This window comes from Amia ocellicauda, chromosome 8 (genome assembly GCF_036373705.1).
Source record: "Amia ocellicauda isolate fAmiCal2 chromosome 8, fAmiCal2.hap1, whole genome shotgun sequence".
Classification (NCBI taxonomy): domain Eukaryota; kingdom Metazoa; phylum Chordata; class Actinopteri; order Amiiformes; family Amiidae; genus Amia; species Amia ocellicauda.
The window spans coordinates 26,004,209-26,023,711 of record NC_089857.1 but is presented as its reverse complement, the minus strand read 5'-3'; the positions used below and the strand labels follow the sequence as shown (position 1 = coordinate 26,023,711).

Genomic DNA, 19,503 nt, shown 5'->3' with positions numbered 1-19,503 from the left:
CTCATGCATTGTACACTTTGCCCATTTCATATCCAATTTTGCTTTATTTTAAATTTGAAGATTTACATTCTTTTATATTACTTTTTTTTAAATAAATAAAAGTCCACTTACAATATTACATGAATGTTTTCTTTATAAAAATACTCTTCTGGATATTAAACAGGGCACAAAATCAGGACAGTCTCCTCTTAGGACATAAACATTGCTTTCTACAGATAATTGATTTAAACACAAAACTCATAAAAACATAAATTATACAGAATAGATTATACAGAATCAAAAGTTAGTTTTTGAAGGCATTATTGATTTAACACAACAGTTCATATGTAGCTTTTGAAGTCCAAACAAATTGAACAGCAGATGTTAACTACCCAAGACAAAACTTGAAAGGTTGAGTCCTTGCTGTAACAGGAAAAGAAGAGCATGTTACTCCTCTTCGTCTACTTCCTCATCAGGGCAGCAGTAATATTCCACAAAGCAGATTTGTCCATCGTCATTTCTCACCAGGTACTGTAATGACAGAAACCCACGAGTGTCTGTTCTCACAGAGACTTTACAGGACAAGGCAAGGGCTTTGGTGGAAGGTTTCAGTAAGGACATCTTATATCTGCAAAGAAGACAAATGCAGTTCAGGACAACAATAAGTTGGTGCTGGTCTGTACGGTCTGCTTGTGGATTGACTGTGCTGGGCGAAGAGAGAGCACTGGTTTCCATTCAAACAGAGATGAGCTGAAGGGCTCAATTGGAGGACTTGTTTATCCTTCTCTATGAAAGTAGTCACCACAATATGGACCTCATTTGTGGATGGAATGGAATGGAGTGGAATAAACAAAGGCTCTGAAAAGCTCATATAATATTTGTCACACTGAATTGTTTCAGACCTATATATGTGTGTATATAAAATGAAGAGAACCCAAGTAAAAACTGAATTTTGTGTTTAAATTATTATTTTATTTATTTAAGGAAAAAAGTTATCCAACACCAACTAGCCCTGTGTAAAAAAGTAATTGCCCCCCTGAACTTAATAACGGCTTGCACCACCTTTAGCAGCAACAACTGCAACCAAACGCTTGCAGGAATTTTGGCCCACTATTCTTTGCAGAATTGCTGTAATTCAGTGACATTGGAGGGTTTTGAGCATGAAATGCTCATTTAAGGTCCTGCCACAGCATCTCAATAGGGATCAAGTCAGGACTTTGACTAGGCCACTCCAAAACCCTAATTTTTAAACCCTTGTGTTTTGGATCATTGTCCTGCTGCATAACCCAATTATGCTTCAGTTTCAGATTAGACTGATGACCGGACATTCTACTTCAGAATTATCTGGTAGAGAGCAGAACTCATGGTTCCTTCTATGATGGGAAGTCTTCCAGGCCCTGAGGCAGCAAAACATCCCCACACCATCACACTACCACCACCATGTTTGACTGTTGGCATGATGTTCTTATTGTGCTTTACGCCAGACATAACAGGACCTGTGTCTTCCAAAACGTTCCACTTTTGACTTGTCTGACCACAGAACATTATCCCAAAAGGCTTGGGGGTCATCAATGTGCCTTTTTTGCAAATGTGAGACGAGCACTAATATTTCGCTTAGTCAGCAGTGGTTTGTGCCTTGCAATTCTCCCATGAATTCCATTTTTGCCCTGTCTCTTTCTTATTGTTGAATAATGAACGCTGACCTTAGCTGAGGCTAGAGAGGCCTGCAGTTCTTTAGCGGTTGTCCTGGGTGTTTTTGTGACTTCCTGGATGAGTTGTCGCTGCGCCCTTGGAGGAATTTTGGTAGGCCGGCCACTCCTGGGAAGATTCACCAGTGTTCCAAGTTTTCTCCATTTGGCGATCATGGCTCTCACTGTGGTTCGCTGGAGTCCCAGAGCCTTGGTAATGGCTTTGTAACCCTTTCCAGACTGATATATCAACAACAACTTTTGTTCTCATCTCTTCTGGAATTTCTTTTGATCGCGGCATAGTGTGTTGCTTGTTGAGACCTTGTAGCCAACTTCACATCGATGGGAAGGTCCTATATAAGTCATGTTTAGATTCAACAGGGCTGGCAGTAATCAAGCCTGGGTGTGTCTGCTGGTTAATGGGTTGATTGAGTAACTAAGGGGGCAATTACTTTTTCACACAGGGCCAGTTGGTGCTGGATAACTTATTTCCTTAAATAAATAAAATTATAATTTAATAACTGAATTTTGTGTTTACTTGGGCTCTCTTTGTCTTATATTACATTTTGTATGGAGATCTGAAACCATTCAGTGTGCCAAAATGCCAAATTTAGGAAATCAGGAAGGGGGCAAATACTTTTACACGGCACTGTAAATTATTAATGTCACCCATAATAGTTTTGCCACAGTAGGTGGTATTTCCTTGTTACAAAAAACTGATAGTACCACACAGAACAGCACAGGAGCACCACCTAATGACATCACAGTAATGAAGCCATTTTGGTAACAATATCCTATGTTTCCAGCAAAAGTTCAAAGGACTGTTTTTTTGTCCTTTAAGTGTACAGTCACCAAGAAATGTAACAAACCATCCCTGTTCCATCTGCCCTTAACTTGTTAATGAAAATGTTGCTGCCCTACTGCCCTATAAACAACTCTTTTCATAAGTCACCCATAAATGTTAATATAGACACAAACTGTGTTTAAGTCTCATAATAATCACATTCTTGGTTTTGCAATTCTCGTTATGTGGTCATTGAAACATTACACGTCAATAGTGGAGTTCTGAAACTACAGAACTTTGTGCAGGGTCAGTAAACAGTGTTTAATATATTATTAACTTTAAACAGTTCAGGAAGGTCTAGTCACACAAATATTTTAATTAAAGTGTGCATGAGCCAGAGCAATGAAGATCTCAGTTAAAATGCAAACTGGAAAAGCACAGGGGTACAAAGATGCAAAACCCTTGATGTTGTTTGGCTGACCTGTTTGCCTGTGTCCGTTTACACTGAAAGAGCTCCATCATGTCAGAGTCTTTGGGATAGTCGTAGTGAGCACTGCCTGAATTTCCGAATGTAGACAATCTGCATGGAATTGGAAAAAAGAAAGATAAAATAATACTTTGACTTATTTCAATCATTGACAAATGTACAAACAACATTTAAAACCAGGGTATTGTATTTGACCAATTATATTATAAATTACATAGAATGGAGTTTCCACTATGGAGGCGTTACAAGATTCAACTGTAACTATATATAATTTCAACTGTTGCATCTAGTTTTACATGACCACATTCGTATATATATTAATCAGCTATTCAGATTATGTTTTCTGTGGGGTGTAGAGCACCGATGGAGCTGACTGGCACGAACAATTGATAGTAAGCTAGAGTTTGTATTGATTGATTAATCAGCTGTGGAAAGAAATGAGGGGGAAAAAAGATACACCTGCTGAGAGGAGAGGGATTATTCCCAATAATCACATCAGGGATTTTCTTTCTTACCAGATTAATGAATCCATCTTATTTTCACCAATTAATCAATATTCATTATTACAGCCGTTTTCTGATGGTCACTGTCCTTCTGTACCCCTCCTGGTCAACACACTCAGAATAGCTGACCAGGCCTGGTCTACACATAAAAAACTCTCACTCACCTAAAATAAGGTTTATCGGGAGACATGGTGATCTGCAGGATCTCACTGGTCATGTCCAACTCTGAAAAGGCCTCCCGGAGGCTGTCTGACTGCAGAATGACTTTGTTGGTGACATCAGTGCTGCAGAACTCAAAGTCTATGGGCTCCTCTGTCTCCTGGGTGTTTATTTTGCACACTGTCTGCACTCCACCTTCTTCAAGAAACAAGGTCAGGGGATGGCCATAGCCATTGTAGCACATCCGCAAAGCAGTTGTAACCCCTGTAATTCAGAAATAAAGAGCAAACTCTTACAGAACATACAATAAATCATCAGGTATTTACACATTTGACAAAGGATCTGCCCCCAAACAATTTCCTATAACATGGCTTGTCTGTTCATTGTTTCATATCTTCTTCTTAACAAACTCCAGATTACAAATACTGCACATTGGATGTATTATAAACGAGATAGTGTAGACAGACATGTTGATTCATGACATAAATCAATCAACAAATAAATGCATTCCAAAAAACAGGAAAGGCAAGAAGTGTTTTAAAACCTTATTGGGCAAATTTAGACCCAAGGTCTGGCTCAACTTTTCCTCAGTAGTAATGGGGTTATTTTAATCAAGTTATATTTTATTTGAACACAGGTTTGAGTTTTCAACAGCATTAACACATTACTTTCCCCAACGCATCAAATTATTTTTGCACCATTTGTATATATAAATTAGGCATTTTAAAAAGGAAAAACACTTGAAGTTTAAATACCTGGCACAGTACTTCCCCCGAAGATAGTGAGGCAGTCCAGAAGGACAGTCAAGTTTACTCCAAAACTCAGTGAATCTTCCTGTATGGCATACTCCTGGAAAATCTCTGCCTGTTCAAAGAAAATACAGCACATGAACACTCTGAAATCTAAACCTAGATTAACCTCAACCTAAACTGGTGACACCACTGAATATATGAGTGACAATAAAATAATAGCCTACTGTAGCACAAAAACTCAGAGCATTCTGTCTGCTTCCCTCTGGCCAAAAAGGAACAACTTGGGATCATTTGCACTGATCTAAAGTATATGACTAAGTGACACTTACCTGAATAAAAGCATTAGCTTGCAAACATTTGGAGTCTTCCACGGTGACCTTTAACCCGTTTGGTGTGGCTGAGAAGAGAGCGTGGTCTCTAAAATGTATGGCTTTTAAGATGTTGGAGAGGTTTCTGACGTTGTCCAAACTAGCCACGAACACGTACTGGTCATCTGCCACTTGTGACTGGGTGGATAGGGGCATGATCTCTACTGTAACGCAAAACCATTAACACTTGCAACATACACACACACATTTACTAAACAATATTATTATTATACTTCCGAAAGCCTATTGGAGTATTACAGGAAACAAATCAACAAACCAGTTTAATTTACCGACACAGTAACAAAACATAACAAAAAAATGAATATCAATATTATGTTCAGCATGAAAATGCAGTGAAAGTGAAAGGATACTTATAATTATATATACTTATTTTAAATATAACTACACAAGTCTGGTGATATAGGTCAGATAGGTAGGTATAAACGTTTATTGAATGACCAAGGCAGCGTAATAAAACGCTTAATTAACTTATACTGACTAAATTAACTTATAGTTATACTCACTGCAAAGGGAATGTAAACAGTGCACGCTTAAAATATGTATTTTTTAAGGAACCCGCCCTTTCTCGTCTGTTTCTGCAGGATGACCCGGCGCGCATACTGGCAAAAGCTTCCGGGTTGAGGGGCGGGGCGTAGTGACGCGTAGCGCGCTGCTTTATCGTTATCAGACATGGACGTCACACGTATATATAGTGCAGTGAGGGGGTGTACATGTTGTTAATTTGGTAAGATAATACCAGACCCTTTTATAGTTTATTATTGGAGAGACACTTTCATTAGTGTGCTTTAAATCGAAAGATGTGAATCGATGTTATACAACTACCGTTGCTAAAGAAACATTTCCAGATGTGACTAGCAATTTGTAACATTACTGTTTTAAACGAGCGCTTGATATTCTGTATAACGTTATTAGGTCAATTTAGCAGTTTATTTCACTATTATTCAGTTTACAAAGCTGTAAGCTTATCACAACTTTTCAGATAGATCAGGGCTGAATAAAAAAAAAAAACGTTACAATTCTAGAAATAACAGATTAGCTGAGAAAATGTATATTTTTGCTTCCACCAATATTGTTATCTGACCATTTGAATTGGATCATGGATATACATTTATTTTAAATTAACACATTTTAAAATAAACATGTTGAATATTAACTATATATTGGCCATTGATTAAAGCTCAATAATTTGCTTTGAAATAAGTCACATTTGAAATATCCACATTACCACTTGATGGCGAGCTTTTCCTTTTTAACGATATCAGGATTTGATAATGTTACATAGAAACACAAACATATGATCACAGCTGCTGTCAAATATCCCCAGAGATAGAAATGTATTCTGTATGTGTATCATTTGTATAAACTTCAAAACATGTGCTAATGCTCTAAAACTATTCAGGAATGTGCATCACATGCTTATCATTCCCATTTATCTTTGGATTGGAAATGTTCATTGAAATGTAATTTACTTAATGGAGAAAGTATCAATTATACAATTGCTGGAGAAATAAGGTAATGTGTTCAATGGTTTGTGGACACCAAGGTAGTTTTTTTTACCTATGTTGAAAACATTTATGATAACCATACATTTATTTAAAGGGATCATTAATATTTTGAATATATGGAGACAATATTGACTAAAAATCGAATGGGAAGGGACCTGGAGATGATGGCATTTTCATGGACCTTGTAAAAGGAGAATATTAACTATTCAAGATTTAAAGAATGACTAATGTCAATAAAGTGTAAACTTTCGCTCTTGAATAGTGGCATACAATCTTTCAAGAGCAGAAATAGTCACTGCGGTTTAAGGATGGCATATTCAACAGCACAGAGTCCTCTGTTGCTGTAAGGGGTTTGGAATTTATGGCCCCACAAAAATTGCAGGAGTGAGGCAGACTTACACTGCTCTTTTAGAAAGAACAAGTCACTTCACTATTCTGACATTATTGATATATTTATTCATTCATTCACTAAAACAAGGAGCAAGGTTTTTTACATGACAGGGAAGGCAGGGATGATTGAGAAACTGCTTTACTGGCAGGCTGTCATAGGGTATCACAGTACTCTTAAACATTAACCTCTAATGTCAGAAAGGATTATGTCTATTTTCAGACATGATCATTCCTACAATGTGCAGGAAAAGGAAATTTAAAACCTGTTTACAAACATTTACCAGGCTATGAACCAATATACTGCATGTAATAGGACCTAAGTGTGACACCCATATGTGAAAATGGTATCTCCCTCACTTAATGTTTTCTGAGGGCATGCATTGTACAAATCATGCGTCACTTTTTATTACCTTCAAAATAGATGTCAAAATGTATAAACATGCTCATATTAAAGCATGCTACATTTCTTCAGACACTTGAAACTTTGCAAGCACTATCTTACTGCATACACTTTTATGAGACCTGAAGTATGTTAGTGCCCCAGGCTATGCAGACAACAGTTGCTGGTCGTGTGTTCATATCTGGGATACCAAGAATAGCTGTGGCGTAACCCCGGCCCAGTACAACTATTTATATTAAACTATATCTGAGCCTGCAGTCAATAATGGAGAGAAAATACAGTAAAAGCAGTTTGTTTGTTCCTTTGTGTTTTACAACCCATGCTTCAGCCTGTGTACTCTCACTTCAATTCAAACCCTAGAACTCTTTAATTATCACTTTGCAGAACAAAAAGGAAAGTGGATTATTAAAATGTTTCTCTAAGAGTACACTGATGTTTATTCTCATTATTAATAACAACATAACAAAAACAATGTTGATGATGAAACTATGAAAACATTTAATAAGATACAAGTCTATTCAGCAGTCTGGGAAGTTAGTACTCAATTGTGGGCCATTGAGTAGTGACTGTGTATGTAGGAAATGGATGTTTATGTATGTATTTATTTATTTTTGCTGATTGTTTTTTTTTTATCTAAAGTGGACCATGTTCAAAACAAACAAGTAATAACTTTACTGTGACATGAAAAAAGGTAGTACAAATAGAAACTATTGTTCGATCAAGCAATATATAAATTTAAGCACAGTATAAATAGTTAACACATAAAATCATAACACATATGTATGGAATAACCACAGATTTTGATTTTCTAGCATTCACTTTCACATGTTTCTCACTGTAATCTTTTTTTTTATTATTCTATGTTAATTTAGTATATTTATCTTACCATATTGTAAGGAGTTCAAAAGTAAGACAAAAGCTTCAGAATAAGGTGAGTATTTTGAATATATCTATATTGTACTTAAAACAGTTTTTATACCATTGTTTTTGAGGTCAGGAGCCTATATTTACTGTGTCACTCCTATTTGTTTATGTGTAGGTATAGCGTGTTCTACTACCCTTCTGCATTGTGTCCTGTTTTTCCTGTTTTAATTGCAGAATGCCCCACAGCATACCTTTCCGCTGGTTGAGTTAAGTGATTACTGAACCATCACAGTGGAAGTTTTAATGATATTTGATCAAATACATAAATAAACCCTGGAGGTAGAAACCAACAAAGCAAATAAAATGAAATACAATTTGCTTATGATTTCATTTCCTTATCAAATAACTCCATTTCAATGTACAACAATAAAAACATCCGAGAGATAAGTGAGACCTGGAACTCAAAAACTATTGTGGGGATGAGGAAAAATGGACAACAAAATCACCCAGAATGTGCATTAAGTTGTAAAGATTTATCAAAAGAGTGTTGCAGACACATTTATTGATATTAAATGTTTAATCTCCAAGAGCTGACAGTATATGACAAGACCAATGCTAGCAGACCTCCGATGTGTATTTGAATGTATTTTATTGAGGTATTTTTAAACCCATCTGATCAATGAAACAGAGACCACAGGTCACCAATGTAACGATTACGATTAGGATAATTTAAGATTTAAAATATAAGTAATTTCTTGACATCAGGGGATCCAATCCAAACATGCAAGATGCCTCCAATGGTCTTCCCTTTCTTGAAAATGTAGTATTACACACATCAAAACACAGAACTGCAATGAGCTTGATTTGCAATAACTTACATTAATGTACAATACAGACCACTGCACTGTAACTCCAATGACCATCAACCTGATCATTTGATTATTTGTAGTTTGTAACTCTGTACAAAACAGTAAGGGGTGTGAACTTTCTATATGTAAATATACTTTTGTAGTTCAATACTGTGTTCAAGCTATATTCATAAAACATTTACCATTGAGAAAAGTTTACACCTTTCTTTAATGAGGGAAAAACTAAAGGAAATGAAACAAGACAAGACTAATTTAAGCCAAAATTTTGAAATGTTGGATGTTTGTTTCTATATTTTATAAATATTGGTGGTAAATTGAACATGATGTTAGAGGTTTTTTTAATATGATTTCAAACATGTAACAAACAGGATCATTAGAAAGGAGTTTGGGGATCTTGTAAAGAACTTGAATGCCTGGTAGTAGAGACCTCTGACTTTGGAATCCTTTTGATGAATCCAGACGATAGATTATCTTCACCTGCTACTGGGCATTGACGTCACTATTAAGTAGTTCCAAATTTAGAACAGCAGTATATATACAAGTACTGACATAAACCTGACACTGATGTATGAGGGGATTGTAAGTTCCCTGTATCTGCTGATCAGTATGTACAAATTAAAGAACCTGTTTATTTTTTTGACCAATGTTTACTGAGAGGAGTGAAATGTATATTATTTAAATAGGCAATATTAAGTAATATTGTTATATATCAAAATAATACATAACTAGTATATCATATATATATATATATATATATATATATATATATATATATATACACATATATATTGCTTTATATATGTGGATATACACCGATCAGCCATATCATTATGACCACCTGCCTAATATTGTGTAGGTCCCCCTTTTGCTGCCAAAACAGCCCTGACCTGTCGAGGTATGGACTCCACTAGAGCTCTGAAGGTGTGCTGTGGTATCTGGCACCAAGATGTTAGCAGCAGATCCTTTAAGTCCTGTAAGTTGCGAGGTGGGGCCTCCATGGATCGGACTTGCTTGTCCAGCACATCCCACAGATGCTCGATTGGATTGAGATCTGGGGAATTTGGAGGCCAAGTCAACACCTTGAACTCGTGATTCATCAGACCAGGCCACCTTCTTCCATTGCTCCGTGGTCCAGTTCTGATGCTCACGTGCCCATTGTAAGCGCTTTCGGCAGTGGACAGGGGTCAGCATGGGCACCCTGACTGGTCTGCGGCTACGCAACCCCAAACGCAACAAACTGCGATGCACTGTGTGTTCTGACACCTTTCTACCAGAACCAGCATGAACTTTTTCAGCAATTTGAGCTACAGTAGCTGCTCGTCTGTTGGATTGGACCACACGGGCCAGCCTTCGCTCCCCACGTGCATCAATGAGCCTTGGCTGCCCATGACCCTGTCGCCAGTTCACCGCTTTTCCTTTCTTGGACCACTTTTGATAGGTACTGACCACTGCAGACCGGGAACACCCCACAAGAGCTGCAGTTTTGGAGATGCTCTGACCCAGTTGTCTAGCCATCACAATCTGGCCCTTGTCAAAGTCGCTCAGATCCTTACACTTGCCCATTTTTCCTGCTTCTAACACTTGCTGCCTAATATATCCCACCCACTGACAGGTGCCATGAAAACGAGATTATCAGTGTTATTCACTTCACCTGTCAGTGGTCATAATGTTATGGCTGATCGGTGTATATATATATATATATTGTTTTTTTTATATATACAGTATAGCTATTTCAAATGCACATTCATGTCAAAGCCTCAAATTTCTCCTTGAGTTCACAGTTTACAAAACCAAATCTACTGGTTTGGGGAAAATCTGCTTTACCCTTAGATTACATATATATTTTTGTGTCTCTAGTACTTCATCATTGTGGTTTATAACCTATATTTTAGCTACAACCATAGCCAAAGCAGAATAAAGCCCAAGACCGCAAAAGCCGGGGTGAATATAGAAAGGGCAAAAAGATAGTATCTTGTTATACAATGATCAGGTTCCATTAAATTCTCAGTTGTGCCAATTTACTGTAGCTTATATAGAAAACAACTTTTTAATTAAAACACATCAGATTTTCAAATATATCACATGAGTGTACTTCAATGCAATCTACAACTATTAACTCAGGAGAAAGTGATCTGACAATTCATAGCCTCAGTCATGGAGGCTGTACTCGAGACCAATAACTGAGGCTTTGGCATGCCGTCCTTGCTATTGAGTGAAGGTGCGGGGCCTATACACATCTGGCAGTGGGCACAATTCCATTCTTCCAATGGAAACCTTGGAAGAGTAAAAATGGCCACAAACATTTTTAAGATTAAGCTGTTCAAGATGAACTAAGCAGCTGATGGAACTTAAGTCTAACCTTCCCCTTTCTGCCTTTTTACAAAAAAATAAAAGCATATACACTTCTTTTTTAAGCTATATCTCACCAGAATGGAATGTGCTTATGATGTTTGTAATTGTAAAAGTGCTAAAGAAGCATGAGAAGATACAAGTAGGAAAAACAGAAATATATGCGGATGGAAAAAGCTAAATTCATCCAGTAAGCAGAGTATAAACAAAATGGGAGCTATTTTACTTTTACATGGTCATATACAAGTCTATACAAAATGGGAGCGATTTTACTTTTACACATGGTTATTCATGGTTGCTACTGTTACAATATATTTTAGGGAGTTAAAAAAATGTAAAACAATTGTTGAATTACCATTTTAAGAAAAGCACAACCAGTGAGAAACATCAGCATCTAATTTAAGTTTGTCTTTACCTTAAAAGAAAACCACAATTACTCACCAGAAACATCATATAAAGTAATAATACCAAAAACATCATAAAAACCACAATACAAATGTGTATGTAGTTTCTTGTTGAAAACTGGTCAGTACTGTCATCAAACAAGTTCAAAGAATTTGTTACATTTTTGTTGGATAGGGATGAATACATGTAATAGGTGTCTTCTGTTTTTCACCTATAGGGGTGAGTGTTTGGACAGATTTATACAAATAAATGTTTCTTTACACACAATACTACATATTAATGCACATTGACTTCAATAATTTATAAAGAATGAACAAATACAGTGAGGGAAAAAGGTATTTGATCCCCTGCTGATTTTGTACATTTGCCCACTGACAAAGAAATGATCAGTCTATAATTTTAATGGTAGGTGTATTTTAACAGCGAGAGACAGAATAACAACAAAAAAATCCATAAAAACACATTTCAAAAAAGTTATAAATTGATTTGCATGTTAATGAGGGAAATAAGTATTTGACCCCTTCGACTTAGTACTTGGTGGCAAAACCCTTGTTGGCAATCACAGAGGTCAGATGTTTCTTGTAGTTGGTCACCAGGTTTGCACACACATCTCAGGAGGGATTTTGTCCCACTCCTCTTTGCAGATCCTCTCCAAGTCATTAAGGTTTCGAGGCTGATGTTTGGCAACTCGAACCTTCAGCTCCCTCCACAGATTTTCTATGGGATTAAGGTCTGGAGACTGGCTAGGCCACTCCAGGACCTTAATGTGCTTCTTCTTGAGCCACTCCTTTGTTGCCTTGGCTGTGTGTTTTGGGTCATTGTCATGCTGGAATACCCATCCACGACCCATTTTCAATGCCCTGGCTGAGGGAAGGAGGTTCTCACCCAAGATTTGACGGTACATGGCCCTGTCCATCGTCCCTTTGATGCGGTGCAGTTGTCCTGTCCCCTTAGCAGAAAAACACCCCCAAAGCATAATGTTTCCACCTCCATGTTTGACGGTGGGGATGGTGTTCTTGGGGTCATTCCTCCTCCTCCAAACACGGCGAGTTGAGTTGATGCCAAGAGCTCGATTTTGGTCTCATCTGACCACAACACTTTCACCCAGATCTCCTCTGAATCATTCAGATGTTGGCAAACTTCAGACGGGCCTGTACATATGCTTTCTTGAGCAGGGGGATCTTGCAGGCGCTGCAGGATTTCAGTCCTTCACGGCATAGTGTATTACCAATTATTATTATTATTATTAATAATAATAATAATAATAATAATAATAATAATAATAATAATAGCACTGCATAACTATTACGTTTCCTCAGTGGGATCTGCACTTTTCATTCAACAGTAGATGCCATTGAAGTCCTAAGGTGCAAATCATTTTTGTATCCCTGCTTATAAAATCATGTCTATGCCACTGCTGTTCATATACTCTGGAGTGTTTAGCCCTTATTTAACCTTTGGGAATCTCCCATTTAAATGTTATGCATGATTGTTATGCATGCTTTGTACATTAGGATATGTATAGAGGTTGTCATAAGGAGTTGTGCGCAATACTTATTTTCAGATGTCAAATGTCAAAGGAAATACATGCTTCACATGGTGGATTTTAATGTACAGACTCAATTGGACAGACTTAATCATTTGAGGGGATATATTATAAACTGTATTAATTTAATACAAATTTGTTAATCATCTGCAATGCTCGCTGTGCATTTTAATATGTTTGAACAAAAATGATTAACTATGCAAATATCTAGTAGTGTATAATGCATAAGTATGATTCATATTTTTACTGTCTTTTAACATGGATCGTTCTCTTTGTTCAGGGGTATAGAAAAATATTGTGTTGACATACTTGACAAACTATGAGATATTCTACCAACACGCTTTTGAAAATACCCTCAAGGGACCGTACCCAGTGCGTTTGTGTTGCGGTCCCTGATCTACCCCTCCTCCCTGCTGCTGGATTGATATCCCAAGCAAAAGAGGTTTTTTTCTTTTTTTGAATCCGATCTACAGCCGCCATGCTGGGAAAGACAAACTTGTTACACTCTTGCACGGTTCCCTAATTTGCAAATCCCTGACCGGCGAAAGGCAAGCTTTTCCTAAATTGGTGAGTTTGTATGCATTTCTTATGCGATGTGAAATATATACACGTTTAATGAATATATAGCGGTGCAATGGTTTTGTTTTTCTTGAAAATATCAGCTACAAACCCCCTTGCGTGTTGCTTGCGGTCACGGTTTGCCTGCCTCTGAATATCATTCACACAAGTTTGAGCGCTGCTGCACTTGCTGAAATGTGCAGATAGGGAAAAAAAAATAGTTTTGAAGAAGTACCACCTGTTTTTATCGGACCTCTTTCTAACATATTTAACTACATCACATATTTGAAATGGTAAAATATATATAAACACGTTTTCCTTTAATTACTCTGCGGTAACGATCAATTAAAACATCCATCTATTTGATTTTACTTTGTATTTGTTAAACATCTACCACGCATTTGTTTTGCAGGACACAATACAACTAGGCACAACTCTCAAAATCTTCAAATAAATGTTACAAAGTGCTGTTAGATATTAATTGCAAACTTCCTTAAAAACTTTTTTGATTCGTTTTGATTAAGATAAAATAAGTTTGAGTGCGACGTTTTCAAATGTTTACTGAAATTGTGTCCTAATGCACGAATTGATCAGTTGACTACATTTGTATCTGCTCTATAGCTAGACAATATATACATCTATGCAGTGCCGGTATTTCATTTTAAAATGCATTTCTTTCAAAATTGTGCAAGGAAGGGTCATCTCGGGGCTGCTGTCCAAAGTTAAAATAAATCAGGAAAACGTATTTAAATGACAAAATGTGTTGAAATAGGAGGGAAACGTCTTTTTTCAAGTGAGATGGGGTCTTATTCAGGCTGTTTGAGGCAAGAAACCTCGCACAACGTTTATTCAGTGGATCGATCTGGTAAGATTTTCTCTGTGACAACAACAAAGTAAAAGTATACATCAAATATAAAATAAACGATGGGCATAGGCAATTGTTTCCCATTGATTGACGTACTTTCAAAGGCTTTGCTAAATTTCCTCCCTTTTTCATCCAGTTGAAAAGCTTATTGGATGGCTTCCAAGTGATAATGGCATTGGGAGCATGTATTATAGATGTGCAAAGGAAGAAAAACTGACAAAAGATCTTCATCTATTGTAAGAGACAGCGATTGAGGGAGTCCTGGCAGGAGCAACAGAAAGCTTCGTTGTGGTTCAGTTAATTACATAATACTTCCGTGACTGTTGCAGTTGCGTAAATTGTAAAATTATAAAAACGCAAGTAAACCAAGACGCGAATATTATACCTCAAGCCATAAACAAGCTGTTTTTCTGTGTCAAAATATTTTCATTTAGAGTTACATATCGCAAATTAAATATTATGCGCTATTCATGTGGGCAAACTAATGAAGAGTGGCCCCGTTTTGCTCCATTTGCGTGCTGGTGCTGCACATCTTCTCTGCAGCTCATACAGGTGATGTGATTTGAACACTTGCATTGGATTCGGAAATATTAGACATTTTTGGTAAGGCAGAAGAAATGTGAACAGCCTGGAGTGCAGTGTTTTCAAACATTTGTGTCTACATTGACTGCAATCCTAATGTATTAAACATATTTCTTATGTGAAGGCCTTTTAAAAACATCAGTTATGAAGAGCTTCATTCACGTGTTGGTTTACATGCATAATAGAAACAGTGCAACTTGTGTGCAGTTACCAGTGGTTATGGAAAACAGACAAAGTGCTCAAATGTTAACAGAAAGACCTAGGAAAGGGATGTAGTCCAGATGTTCTTGACAACGTATTCTATCATTTCTTTAGTGTAATTGGTGACAGCTTTTTCCATTCCCCATTCCCCATTGACTATCCTCTGTGATCTTATAAAAAAACAAGGCATTTTTATTCCAAAAAGCAATACAAAACAATGAAACTTGATACTTACACACCTGGATTCATAGACCTTGATTAGCCTTAGTCTTGGACTACCCTACCTAAAATAACATTGGGTAGTCCAAGACTAGTGCTAATGAGACTCTGTGAAACCACCCCATAGTGTTGCCAGTTGTAATTATAAGATTAAAGGGGACACTTTCATTGTATGTAATCTTTAAATGTTATCATACAGAGAAATCTTGCATTTTTCTGTTGTTATTGGTTGTTTCTCCTTTCTTTGATATCCTGATTGTGCACACAGTCTACAGCACACAATTTACTGAATTCTAAAATATATATATTTTTTAGTGTTACAAATCTTGTTGCATGAATGAAGTTCATAGGAAGCTGTATTTGTTTTTACATGTCCCAGGAGTCTGAAAACTGTAAGCAAACTGATGAAAAGGCAATGCAAAATCTACTCAATAATGGTTCTGAATACATTTGCTTCTTCCTTTGTCATCGTCTGAATCGATGTACAGTTCTGTATCTTTTTGCAATAGGAATAGTTAAGGGGCCTGACAAAGTGAAACCCAGGCAAGACATTTTAGAAATGCTTGTTTATGGAGGTATGTTACTGTAAAGACTGAGTTGTATTTTTTCCACTTTTCTTGTTGATCAGGCACACAAATCCAAAGGTTATATAGGAGATACCTTAAAGAGTTCACCTGAGCCTGCCAACTATACCGTTGATAACTTCAGCATCCCCAAAGCATTGAATGCAATCAGATCATTTTCCAAAAATTGGCATTCTGAAGGCTTTCGTATCAGAGGCTAAGGACAGCTGCCTTATAGAAAGTGAGTTGGTGGCCTGTAGCATAGAATCAACAATTCTTTCAATTTTTATACATTTGTTCAAATTTCCATAAAATTAATATAATTTATTGATTGTGGCTTTATTAATATCTGAATGTTTATGCACTATAGTTGTTGTACCTTCTTATAGAACTGTGTAATTAGGATGGTTTGCATGTGTACTAGGGGTCACAAGGTCATGTTCTACAATGGATTTGGTACTGTCAATACCAGTGTCAATTACTTTCCATTTGATAGGTGCATACTTACAAAAAGTAGATGGAATCATATGTTGCTTCACCTGTTAAAGTACCATGCTTGTAATTCATCTTTGCCTTGTTCACACACTGGTGAGTTTTTAAAAGTATTATTTCAATATTGTCACTCCCAATATGATGGCAGCATTTGTGTTTTCATGTGGCTACGTTGCTTCTGTCATAGCAAGGGCTGGAGAAAGGCTTTTTTAGCTGCTGTGACGACACACAGACAGGAGCTTAGAGGACACAACCTCTGCACAAATGTGAGCTGATATCTTGAAAGTGATTGTGTTAGACTTCTACATTTTAAACCATGTGAGGATGTGAAAGTGGAAAGAATCCTTGCATATGACTGAAGAAATGCCTTCTGAACACCAATATTTGCCATTTAATTGTAGCTTTCAAGAACAAGGCCTTGAAGAAACTCATGAGGAATCCAGTTAATACAGGCAAAATCTTTTCCCCCATGGAAATTGTCTTTTGACCACCGCATTTAAAGCCAGAAGGCATACATATAATTCAACAATTTGAGTATTTATGTATGCTGTGTGTGTATCCAGAGGCTTTTTCACAGTTTTCCACTGTCAATGTGAATTCCAGTTTATGTGTTCACTACACAGTATAGTGGGACAGCTATTGGCTTGTGTATTTGTCTGTATACACAATCTATTTAATCCATCAAGGTTTAAAAATAATTTCAGTATTGAGACTGCCTCAGGAAAGGCACAGATGGGCATGATGCCTCCCAATACATTTAGTTTTAATGGAAACTGAGTCAATGGAGCAAATATGCTTTGTTACATGGAAACTGATTTCACTGAATTAGATTTTTCTATTTTGGGAGATTTATATTTTTTCAACAGCATATACTCTAATCGATCCTCAAAGTATTGCTTACAGGTTGATTGGATTGTGGATTTACATTGGACCTGTTATGGAAATAATTGCCTATATTTCTATGGGTTGTAATGCATTAGCCAAATTCGTGACAGGTGTAACTGTATGAGGTTAAAAACAGTAACTGGTTATGAAAAGGTTTCAGTTGCATAAAGATCTTCAGAAGGTCTCAGCCAAATAGAATAACTGATAAGAAAAGAAAATCCCAAACATTCTGAAACTTTTAATAGTAAGTTTAGGTCTATATGGTTTGACATGAATTAATTAACTTCAGACATAACATTAAAGTCAAAGGCTTGCATAACCCTGTTATATTTCCCTCCCTGTTTACACTGAATTGACATGCTGCAGCTAATGTCTGTGAACAGAGAAGTGCTTGTTTTTAGACATGCGGTACTAGAATATACTAGAAGAATTATTCCCCTGTGTTTTTTTTTTTTTTTTTTTTTTAATGTGCTTGTCAAATTAGGTGATAGTTCATTGTTTGGTCCTGTAGGCAGGGTAGCCACTCAACTCTTGTCAATATAATTTGTAGCTTTCACTTCATTCCTAAGCTTGCACATGGCAGAATGATGTCATTGATGCCTTCTGGCACTGTGTTAGTCAATATGAAGGCTTTCCAGATAGTACACATACTAGAAGACAGTTTAAAGTGGCATAGCATTTGTTATTTTATCTTGAATGGTGAAATGTTTGAATTTTGCCATAAAATGTCTTATGTATTTAAACCCTATCTAACTTCTTTTCAAGTTATATAATGAGCAGGTGTGTTTGGCTATCTGTGAGTTGTGTGAACCTGAGGAAAAACAAATTATTTTCCTATGTAAATAAGGATCTTCTCATACAAACAAATGCCCTCAGAAGCTAGCATAGCAAATGTGGAAGATGTTGCTGTATTAATTATGAGAATGAGTCATCATTACTATGCCTTGCTTTAGATCACATAAAAACGTTGACCTACCTGTCAATTGCAAATTACAAGCTTGAACCCTATTGTGGTCTAACTTATTGTCAGAAGCCACAGGATTACTGAGGTATGTATGAATGACAGCAAGCACTGGTTGGGCACCTATGGGCTAGGGAGAATAGCAATGGGAGCTTTGTTACATACACTACAGTAGGCTTTGTTCAATGATTCTATGGTGGCTGCTTCCATGATAGGTTCTCAGTACAAAGCATAGATCGGGGTAACAGTACACAGCCAAAAGGGTTTTTGGTACATTGAGAAAATTAAGTAGCGACTCAAAGGACATTTGGAAATAATTGATTTGAGAGAACAGTTTTAAAAGTGTAATTGGAAAATAGCCGCACTGGGTTTTAGTCATAATGTAGATTTAGGTCTTATAGGTGGATTTAGGTGTATACTGTCAGTATGCTCAATTGTAACTTGAATACCGTAGACCGGTGGCAAAAACCTTTTTTGGATCCTTGGGTTATCGATTTAGTGCATGATATATAGGCTATTTTGTGTGTGTAATTTCTCTTGTTAGCTTTGTCTTTATGTAGTTTTTCAAATTAATTAGCCTCACAGCACATTATTAAACGCTAAACTGAAATTAATACAACACATGAAGAGTTATTGGGGAGTGGAACAAACGACTTCAAGAAATGTCAGCTGCTTTCTCTTGTGATACTTGAGACTTAATTGAGCTCCAGAAAGAGCAGAAGATACCTGTAGCAGTTGGTATCTGAAGTAAATTTAAATATTTATCTAAATTAAAAGACGGTGGTCTAACAATACAGAAATTCTTTAGCTCTTTTTGATGCAGTGGATATCTAAAGCAATATCCCAATGTTGGTAAATCATTATTCATAGCCATTGTATTTCAACATAATTTCTAACTCTTTAATATACTATATAATTAGAACATTTTTCATTCTAATGCTTCTGTTTGTACAAGTGCAGTGTTTGTAGGTTGCATAGGGTTTCCTTCTGGTATGTTGTCTAACTTCAAACAATGTGAACATTGTGAACTAAGAATTCCATTGGAAGCACAAGATAACCATGAGACATTAAATTCAGTCAAATCTTGCAGTTTAACCAATTAAATCTT

General features: G+C 36.6%; 2 protein-coding genes across 3 annotated transcripts in view; one reads left to right on the top strand and one right to left on the bottom strand.

Annotated features, from left to right (window-relative positions):
• Positions 1-24: 24 nt before the first annotated feature.
• rad1 (RAD1 homolog (S. pombe)) lies at positions 25-5,380 on the bottom strand. 2 transcript variants are annotated; one of them, XM_066710823.1, is made up of 6 exons: positions 5,245-5,380; positions 4,682-4,884; positions 4,356-4,464; positions 3,606-3,864; positions 2,933-3,031; positions 25-607 (listed from the first exon to the last, which is right to left on the bottom strand). In XM_066710823.1, the coding sequence occupies exons 2-6, from the start codon at positions 4,874-4,876 to the stop codon at positions 427-429; spliced, it is 843 nt and encodes a 280-aa protein (XP_066566920.1). In that variant the 5' UTR covers positions 4,877-4,884; positions 5,245-5,380; the 3' UTR covers positions 25-426. The 2 variants fall into 2 exon arrangements, with proteins under 2 accessions (XP_066566920.1, XP_066566922.1); XM_066710825.1 differs by having other exon boundaries at positions 4,682-4,881.
• Positions 5,381-13,523: 8,143 nt separating this feature from the next.
• Positions 13,524-19,503, top strand: part of sema4d (sema domain, immunoglobulin domain (Ig), transmembrane domain (TM) and short cytoplasmic domain, (semaphorin) 4D) — a 77,593-nt gene continuing 71,613 nt past the window's right edge. The window contains exon 1 of the mRNA XM_066710813.1: positions 13,524-13,636. The gene's annotated coding sequence lies outside the window, so the exon portion shown is untranslated. The remainder of the gene's footprint in view (positions 13,637-19,503) is intronic.